This window comes from Aotus nancymaae, unplaced genomic scaffold, assembly GCF_030222135.1.
Source record: "Aotus nancymaae isolate 86718 unplaced genomic scaffold, 86718_ANA_hifiasm-v0.15.2.pri h1tg000011l, whole genome shotgun sequence".
In the NCBI taxonomy this organism is placed as follows: Eukaryota; Metazoa; Chordata; class Mammalia; order Primates; family Aotidae; genus Aotus; species Aotus nancymaae.
In genome coordinates this window covers 44059065-44068924 of record NW_026988422.1, presented here as the reverse complement: position 1 = coordinate 44068924, position 9860 = coordinate 44059065, and the positions used below count along the sequence as shown (strand labels likewise).

Below are 9860 nucleotides of genomic sequence, written 5' to 3'. Positions count from 1 at the left end.
AGTAATTACATAGTATAATTTAATTTATACTCTTTTTTTTTTTTTTTTTGTAATGTAAGAGCTAATTATGCAGTGGTATCTTTTTATTACTGTTTATTTTTTCTTACCTTATAAGTCAGAATTGGAGCCACAATTCAGTCAGTTTTCATGCTCTTAACAGTTTGCTGGCTGGCTCCCAACCAACCACAATTAATCTGCTTTGATAGAAGCATACCATTTTCACAAGCAGAAGAACCAATCATTGTAGTCAATCCAGTTCATAGCTTAAATGTGGTCTCAAGAAGATAAAAAGTTTATCCTATGAGCTAGAACTAGCATACACATTATAAGAACTGCAGCTGGTGATGCCACAAAGAAAGCATTTATTTGAGTTTATTTTTTAAGCTGCCAAAGTAGAAAAACAGTCTCCTTTCACTCTGACCAGAATTGACCCTTCTTCTAATCTCTCTCTCTCTCTCTAGCTTTTCCTCATCTCTATCTCCATCTCTTGGTTTCTCTGACTCTGTCTTTCCCTTCTCTGTTAACGCGTTGGAATTCACTGTTTAAACTTAAAATTCTCAAAACCAGAAAATTGAGGCCTCTTTTGGAACAGGAAAATTTTATCTGACCACATTAACAGGCATAGAGAAATATCCAAACAACTAGAATGTCCTGATTTTCATGTATCTTTCACCGAAATCAAGAAAAAAAAAATCCAGAATTCTACGTAAATCATGAAACTGTTGAGTAATAAATACAAATCATCCAGTAGAGGGCAATGCTGACTTATTTATGGGTGCCTTCAGTAGCAAATGCAAATTAAGTAATAAAAGACTTTTCTTGTAAATTGTTCAACCATCATGCAGATCAGATGATTCTTAATGCAGTAAAATCATATTAATTCACATTTAAGTGAATCAGATCTTGATAATTTGCTCAAAAACCAAATTAAATAATAGTTTTTAAAAGCTCTGGGCTGAGAATTAATGAATCTGCTTTCACTTTTCTTCTAAACCTGGGGCACTGTGGCCTTCAGATAACTTTTTAAGCTTTCCGATCCTCATTTTTCTCACCTAGAAAATGATACATATGACCCAGATAGAGGGTAGATTCCCTTTTGTTTTAAGAAGCATTTATTCTATGAACCAGTACATTAAGTACATTAATTCTGAAAAAGAGATTTCCTGGGGAAGTCAAAGTGGTAATTTCCAAGTCTCACTCATCCTCCGAATCACTGAGGTAGTCTCGTTCCAAAGCCTTTGCAGGACTTTTCAGGAAACAAAGGGGACCAGATTGTGAGTGGTGTGGGAGAACGCACATATCACTGGGTCTCCTGAGCCTTCAACCTCTACACACTTAAGAAGAGGTTCTGAGATCATACCAAGAAAGCAGTTTGAGTTCAAGACAGACACTTGATGTACATCAGTACATCAGAGGGCAATAATTATCTAGTGCTCATGTAGCTCAGGTAGTTACTAGTGCTCATTCTTCCCTCCTTTTTGGGTCATGGAAGGCTACCTGATAGCCTCCTTGCTTGCATTCTCACATAGAACTTTTTCTGTAAAAAGCCAGATAGTAAATACATTATTCTTTGTGAATCATATGGTTCCCGTCACAATGATCAGCTCTAGTATTGTAGTGCAAAAACAGCTGTATCAGTTGTCTATACCTTGTAAAAATTTACTCCAAAGTTTAGTGGCTTAAAATAGCACACATTTATCATCTCAGTTTCTGTGCGTCAAGAATTCTGGCATAAACTAGCAGGGTTCTCTGCTTCATGGTCTCTCACAAGCCTATAATTAAGGTGTAGGCGAGCAGTATGGTCTCTTATGAAGGCTCAACTGGGAAAAGATCTGATTTGAAGCTCACTTACGTGGTTGCTGATTGGATTCATAGGCTGTTTGACTGAGAGCCCCAATTCCTTGTTGGCAGAAGCCACTTTCAGTTCCTGTGGGCCTTGCACACATGGCAGCTTGCTTCATCTATGCTTGCAAGCTGAGAAGGTAAGAGTGAGAGGATAATAGCAAAAGGAGGTCACAGTCTTTCCAAATTGAACCACAGAAATGACATTCATCTTTTTTTTTTTCCCGAGATGGGGTCTTGATATGTTTCCCAGGCTGAAATGTAGTGGCTATTCAGTGGTGTGATCATAGCGCACTATACTCTTGAACTACCTTGCTCAAGCAATCCTCCCGCCTCAGCTCCTCAGTAGCTGGGACTATAGGTGCATGAACCATATCCAGTTTTCCAACACTTTTGCTCTGTTGTATTTGTTAGAAGCAAGTGACTAGATCCAGCCCCCATTCAAACAGGAGAATTGCATAAGGATGTGAATACTAAAGGACAGGGATCCATGTCAGAAGTTACATAACACAGCAGCCATGGACAGTATAGCAATGAGTGGGCATAGATGTGTTCCTATAAAACTTTATAGAAAAATGTAGATAGAGTAATGTCAGCAAAAATGGTAGAGTGGGTAGCTCCCAGAGCAAGTCTCTCCATAGAAAAATAAAAACTCAAGCAAAAACTCTCAGAATTAACTTTGTGAGAATTCTGTAAAATAGACAAAAAAACTACAACCTCAAAAGTGAATACTGAATGAAGAAAAAGGGAAATAAAAGTGGTAGGCTATCAAGAGAGTAAAAATACAATCAGCAAATGGGAGAAAATATTTTCAAATCATATATCTGATAATGGATTAATAGTCAAAATATATAAAGTATTCTTGTAACTGCAATAGCAAAACAACAACAACAACAACACACACACACAAAGCTCAAATATGAGCAAAGGACTTGAAACATTTCTTCAAATCAGATATATAAATGGGAAATACACATATAAAAAGATGCTCAACATCACTAATTATTAGGAAAATGCAAATCAAAACCATGAGATACCATCTTACATCCATTAGGATGGTTACTATCAAAAACTGGAAAATAACAAGTGTGGCTAAGAATGTAGAGAAATTGAAACCCTTATGTGTTGCTCATGGGAATGTAAAATGATGCAGTCACTGTGAAATACAGCACAGCAATTCTTTAAAAAGTTAAACACAGAATGATCATATAATCCAGTAATTACACTTCTGGGTCTATACCCAAAAGAACTGAATGCAGGAACTTACACAATTTTTTTTCCTTTTATTTTAGTTGACATGTAGTAATTGTATATATTTATGGGATACAGAGTACTATTTCAATACATGTATGCAATGTGCAATGATCAAATCAGGGTAATTAATATATCCATCACCTCAAACATTTATCATTATTTATGTGGGGAATATTCAAAATCCTCTCTTCTAGCTTTTTGAATAATTAATACATTATTATTAACTATATTCACCATATAGTTCTTATAGTACTATAGAGCACTATAATTTATTCCTCCTATCTAGCTGTAATTATCTGTTAACCAACCTCTCTCTATCCTTCTCTTGCCCCTATCCTTCATTCCAAATATTTTGAGTAGGTAATTCACTTGGGTTTTTATAAGAGAACTCTAGCTATTGAGTAGAAAATAGACATGGGGGAGGAGGAGCAGAGAGTGACAGTTGTGGGCCCAGTGAGGAGGCCATTGCAGTGAGTAAGTGAAGAGGTGATGTCAGCTTGGACCAGGACAATAAGAATGAATGGGGTAAGCAAAGGCAGCATCTTGGATGTAGTCAACTAGAAGGGAAGCACATTTAGAGCTAGAAATAGTAACTGGCTTATTTGACTGTTTCAATCCCACAGGGATTTGAAAGAGTTTTATTTTATTCTAATTACTGTTAAATCTTCCTTTCTTGTCCTCTTACAGTATTTCTGACAGGTGACACAGTTATCTGACCATGTGCAAGCACTGTAATTCCTGATCTAGCCTATTCCCATTTAAAACTTTATCTCAATTTTAATTTCATGTTCATCTTTTCTCTACCCGCTGCCCGCGCATGCTCTCTCCATCTCCCATTGCTACCTAAGCAAGGCCAATTTTGGAACGGGAGAGAGAGATGAAAAGGGACAAGTCACTTTTTTTTTCTTTTTGAGACAGTCTCACCTTGTCGCCCAGGCTGGAGTGCAGTGGCACGATCACAACTCACCACAGCCTTGATCTCCTGGGTTGAAACCATCCTCATGCCTCCCTAGTATCTGGGATTACAGGGAACACACCACCTCGCTGGGCTAATTTTTGAATTTTTTTTTTTGTAGAGACGGGGACTTGCCATGTTGTCCAGGCTGGTCTCAAACTCCTGGGCTCAAGCAATCCTTCCACCTCAGCCTCCCAAAGTGCTGGGACTGCAAGCATGAGCTGCCATGCCCAGCCTTCACTTTCATTTAAGAGGTTGTACAATTGCAAACCTCTCCTCTTTGTTGATGCCTTCTGTGCAGCAGACATCCAAGTTCTTGGGTCTTTTGAGTGATCATACGGAGGCTCTCAGAATGAATCCAAGTAGACTTACCTCTACCTAGTTTTCTGCCAGGGGAGCTCAGATTCCAACTGACCTCTTCTAATCTCTCAGCTCCATCACCATGGTCTTACTGTTGGGTTTTCTTTGACATGCTGCCAGTCCTCTGATGTGGCATAAGTCTTGTTACCTCCCATCACTTGGGCCTCAGGAAATTCTAGAGTCCTTGCCACACCCAATAATGGTCTTACAGGCAGCTGTACTGTGGTCCCTCTGTCTGCTCTGCTGTCTCACTTCTCACTTCTCTTTTCCCTGTTTAAGTCTGCTGCCTAAGCAAGAGCTAACAGCAGTCTCCCTTCTCGCTACTCTCCTTTCTCACAGGTATCCCAATTCCTATGAGCTTCCCCACCCTTGTCTTTTAGGAGGGAACACCCACTTCCCTTTGCATGAGGAAGGAGGAAAAAGCCATGGCCCTTCCCTGAGGCTGTTGACTCACTGCCTTATTTCCTACAACTCTCTCTGATGTTTCCTTCTGGGACAGTTTAAAAATGGGGGAGGGAATCATTGGGATCATGTTTAGGAGTGGCATGACAGGTTCTTTTCCTATGAATAAGCCCAACGAGATGTCTGGCCCTTTTTAGAATATGGATTGTGCAAGATACATCTTTTTTCTCAGAGCTAGATTCTAGTGACCAATTCAGAGGCCCCAAGAAAATTTCCACTCAACATCCTATTAGGGATGATTCTGAGGTTTGGAAGCTGCACAAATAAAGTATCATTTACTGAGATGGGAGAACCATACAGGTAGGAACAGTTTAGAGGTAGGAATCGTAAGTTCTGTTTTTGATATTTTAAGAATGAGATGAGGATTAGGCAACTAGTGAAGATGTGAGTTTGGACCTGACGAGAGAGGTCAGTGCCAGAAACACACTTTTGGGACTCATCAGAGTACAGAGAACACCAGCGTATATGAATAGACAGAGGAGAAAGAGAAGAAGGCTAAAGATTGTCCTGGGGTACTCCAAATTCAAAGGCTAGGAAAAGGAAAAGGAGAACCCAGCAATGGAGACTCAGAAGGAACCAGCACCTATGAGGTAATGAAGTGGCATCACTGTCTGGGGTACTTACCCGGTGTTCATTGTCTCATGCCAAGGAAATCAAGGACGCTGACACAAGAAGTGGGTTTAGGAGCAGAGGTTTAATAGGCAAAAGAAAGAAAGGAGAACAGCTTTTCTCCTGTCTTTTACTAGAGAGAGGGGCGCCAGAATTGGAATTCCAGCCCACAGCTGAGTGCACCAGATTTTGTAGACAGGCTTGAGGAGGCAGTGTCTAATTTACATAGGGCCTACAGATTGGTTGGACGAGATGTGATGTTTACATGGGGAAGCTGGCTGCCCTACCCTAATCATACTTTGCAAATAAGGTCTACACCTGGCAGGTGCCATGTTGTCTTCTTACTGTACACGTGGTTTGGCAAAGATAAGGGAAGATGGAGCTGCCATTTTGATCATGCCTAGTCCCAAGTAGCCTTTTCCTATTGACACAACTGCTGGCATTCACCCATGCAAGCTTCCAGCTTGCTTGTCTATGTCTGCAGCTCGATTTTACAGGCTGCTCTTTGTTAGAAAAGCAAATGATTTGGGGACTGCTTTTCATTAAAAGGAAAACCTTACCAAGGACTTCCTTACCCCACCTGCCTAAGTAATTTGTTTTTAAATTCTGTATCAGTAAGAGGGAAATCACTGGAAGCCAAGTAAAATAAAAAAGGGGTTTGATAAATAAGGAAATGACCAATTGGGTCGACTCCTGTTGAGAGGTTAAGATGAGGACTGACCACTGATCATTTACGATATTAAGATAGGGATTACTGGTGACAATAAGAAGAGTGATTTCAGTGGAATAGTGGGGACAAAAGCCTCACCAGCATAAGTTGCAGAGAGAATGAAGGTTATGAAGTGGAAACAGTGCACACAGAAAACTCTTGAATTTTGATTTAAAGGGGAGCAGAGAAAAATGAAACAATAGCTGGAGGAGAATGTGGGGGATCAAAGAAATGTTTTTCTTTAAGGTGGAACATACTGTCCATGTTTTATACTGATGCAAATTTACAGAGAAAGAATTTATGATGGAGGAGAGACAGAAAATAACATGAGTAAAATTGCAATTATAATTAAGGTCAAAATTATAATAAAGTCACAATTATGATCTTTATAAAATAAAAGTAAAAACCACTATATCATATAGGACTCTTGGTTGTAAGTGACAAGAATTCAATTCAAACTAGTTGAAAAAGAAACTAGTTGAGTAAAAAAAAAAGGAAAGAATTTATTGACACAAATATCAATGGGAAGAATATAGAACGGACCATAGAACTAGGGGAGAAGCCTCAAAAACTAGGGATTTAACCATGATCAAGCTCTCATCATTCATCTTTCTTGTCTGTTTCTGCTTTTCTTTGCATGTTGTTCTCATTCTTTCATATTTCAGATGTATCTCTTCCACCTGGTCAGTGAGTTTGGTCACACTTTCTCAAAGCAAGAGAAAAATCTTCCCAAACAGCACCAGCCAGTGAGTCCCTGGGGGGATGCTGAGTGATTGGCTAGGGTCATGTGTCTATCACAGAACTCATCAGTTAAACTGAGGGGATGAGCATTCTTTGGCCAGGTGTTGGTCACATATGCAGTCACTGGCTGACTAGTGCTTACACACTAACTTCTTTCCATATATTTTTTAAAGTGTCCCTTATTAACAAAATGCAACTCTTCTATATATAATCCATGCATTGCTTCCCAAGGAAAGACAACCCGAAGTCACTGGCATTCACCTTCAAGTTTGGTACCTCTTGTTGATGTATATTCCTTTGGTGTAGATGTGGTCCAAATATATTTAAATATATTAAATAGTACATGTAAGAATCTCCAACACACACAACATCTGATGTTAAAGGGAAAGATAACTACAATCAGACCTCCCACTGATCCATGGCATAGTCATGCCCTGCTCTGCAGGGACAGGAAGGTCTCACTGCCTGACAGCAAATTGCCAGTCTGGTTATGGTAAGCTCTGCACACCAGAAGCAACAAAGGTGAGGATTCATCTTCCCTTCCCTGCGCTGTTATTGGAGCCAGAGAGGGATCTGAGAATTACCTTGGAGATTGTGCCATTTAGACCCAAAGTTCTCTGACAACACAACTCCCTTACCAGGCAGTCCACTCTGTTTCCTGGGAACCGTGTGATTGGTGAGGGATCCTGATGAGGGAAAGGGTGCAGACCTGGCCTAGCTAAGGGGGTGTTTCCTGGAGACACAGTGGGAGGTTACACAGAGGCCACAGCCTGTCATGTGTGCTTTCAGCAAAACTCCATTAAAAAAATATATATTTTCTTTAATTCCCTCAGTCCACCTGCCCAGTTCCAGGTAATTAGTTTATCCACAAATTGTGCAAAGAAGATGTATTGTTCCCTGACTGCTTGTACTTTTATCTCTCCCTTTACCCTTTTAAATCATGCTTTGTGTTTGTTCCTTGAATCTTCTCTTTCATATATATCAGTAAGTTATCTACTTGCAAATATCTAACTCTTTCTGAAGTATTGTATTTTGAGACAGGCTCTTGCTCTGTTTCCCAGGCTGGAGTGCAGTGATGCAATCACGGTTCACCATAGACTCAACCTCCTGGGCTCAAGTGATCCTCCTGCCTCAGTCTCCCAAGTAGCTGGGACTACAGGTGTGTGCCGCCACACCTGGCTAATTTTTAAAAAAATGTTTAATATATAAAGATGAGATCTTGCTGTGCTGTCCAGGCTGGTCTCAAACTCATGAGCTCAAGTGATCCTCCCTCTTCTGCCTCCCAAAGTGCTGGGATTACAGGTGTGAGCCACCATGCCCAACTTAAGTATTATTATTGACACTGGTGAAAATTTGAAAAGGTTCCCACACTCCTAGGAAAGATTTACAGCCAAGATACAAGATCAACCACCAGAAATGATTTTAAATCTACTTAATTAGTCAACAACTCACCTCTGCAAGCATGTTTCTGGATGCCAACCCGCCAGCGACAGCCCCTTGCTTGTGAAAGCAAACTATCTGGGAATGCACTGCTTCAATGAACACACTACTGAGTGCCAACAAATCTACTAAACTCTCACCCCAGTAACTACAATTCTTCAGCTGACATCAACCTACTCTGCCAGTCCCCAAACTCCATGCTTCTGCAGAACGGTATTAAGATCAGTTCCCTGATCTGCTTAGAGAGACTAGATCTGATCCGCGTAGCTCTCCCTTATATAACTAAGCAATAAATTCAGCTTAATTTTTTGCTTATTGTTATGGTATGAATTGTGTTTCCCTGAAATTAATATGTTGAAGTCTTAACTCCCAGTACCTCAGAATGAGACTGTATTTGGGGACAGTCCATTCCCAGGTGGTTTGCTTTCACTGTATTTGGGGATGAGATCGTTAAAGAGGTGGTGAAGGTAAAGCGAGGTCATGTCAGTGGGCCCTAATCCAATATAATTGATGATGTCCCTATAAAAAGAGGAGATTAGGACACAGATGCATACAGAGATAAGACCATGTGAAGTCAGAGGAAGAAGACAGCCATCTGCAAGTCAACGAGGGAGACCTCAGAATAAGTCAGCCCTGTCAGCATCTTGATCTTGAATTTCTAGCCTCCAGCACTGTGAAAAAATAAATTTCTGTTGTTTAAGCCACCCAGTCTGTGATACTTTGCTATGGCGGTTCCAGCAAATTAATATATTAATGTTTATTTCGGATATTGAGGTCTCTAGACACTAGATATCAACATTAAAATTCTTACTGAATGAGGGTGATGACCCTGGACTCTGCCTGAGCGCTTCTGTCTCTGAGTAACAGGTCTCAGTTCTGTGCTCAGGATCCTGGCCCTCAGGTTAGTGGTTTTTATCTGGACTTCAGGGTGGTTGCAGAGGCAGGCCACATCCTTAGGGTAGGGGGTTTACCTATGGGGGCGCCAATACATTCCTTAATGTTTCTTGTAAGCTACTTTGAGTGCTCTGCCATTTGCAATTGAGAGTACCAGCTGATTGAAACATTGGTACCCAGAAGTAGAGTGCTAGGAATGAAAGATCCTAAAATGTGAACTGTTGTGTCAAGTGGGGGTAGGAGGGAGTGAGGCTCCCTCCATCCCTGGGTGGGAAGTGGGGAGTCTTTATGATATGGTAATGAAGCAGCTCGTTAAGATGTTATTGTGGTTTCTTTGCGATTCAGACCTGTACCTACTTGGTGGAAGCTTCAGGGAACACAGAATAACAAAGTTAGGCCGCTCTGGTGTGAGAGGCAGTATCATATGGTGGTTTAAGAGGAAAGATTCTGAAATTAGACTACCTGGGTTTAAAGACTGCTATCTCCTAGCTGTGTGACCTAGGGCAAGTTACTTAATCACAATTAAGCTTCCTCATTAGGGAAATGGGAATTAAAATAGTACCTAACTAACTGGATTATTATGAGGATTAAAGG

The 9860-nt window shown here is 40.4% G+C and overlaps 1 protein-coding gene across 1 annotated transcript in view; it reads right to left on the bottom strand.

Annotated features, from left to right (window-relative positions):
• Positions 1-345: 345 nt before the first annotated feature.
• The window catches only part of PCNX4 (pecanex 4), a 98097-nt gene continuing 88582 nt past the window's right edge, over positions 346-9860 (bottom strand). The window contains exon 12 of the mRNA XM_064374903.1: positions 346-1974. Coding sequence (XP_064230973.1) covers positions 1958-1974 — 17 coding nt within the window. The 3' untranslated portion in view covers positions 346-1957. The remainder of the gene's footprint in view (positions 1975-9860) is intronic.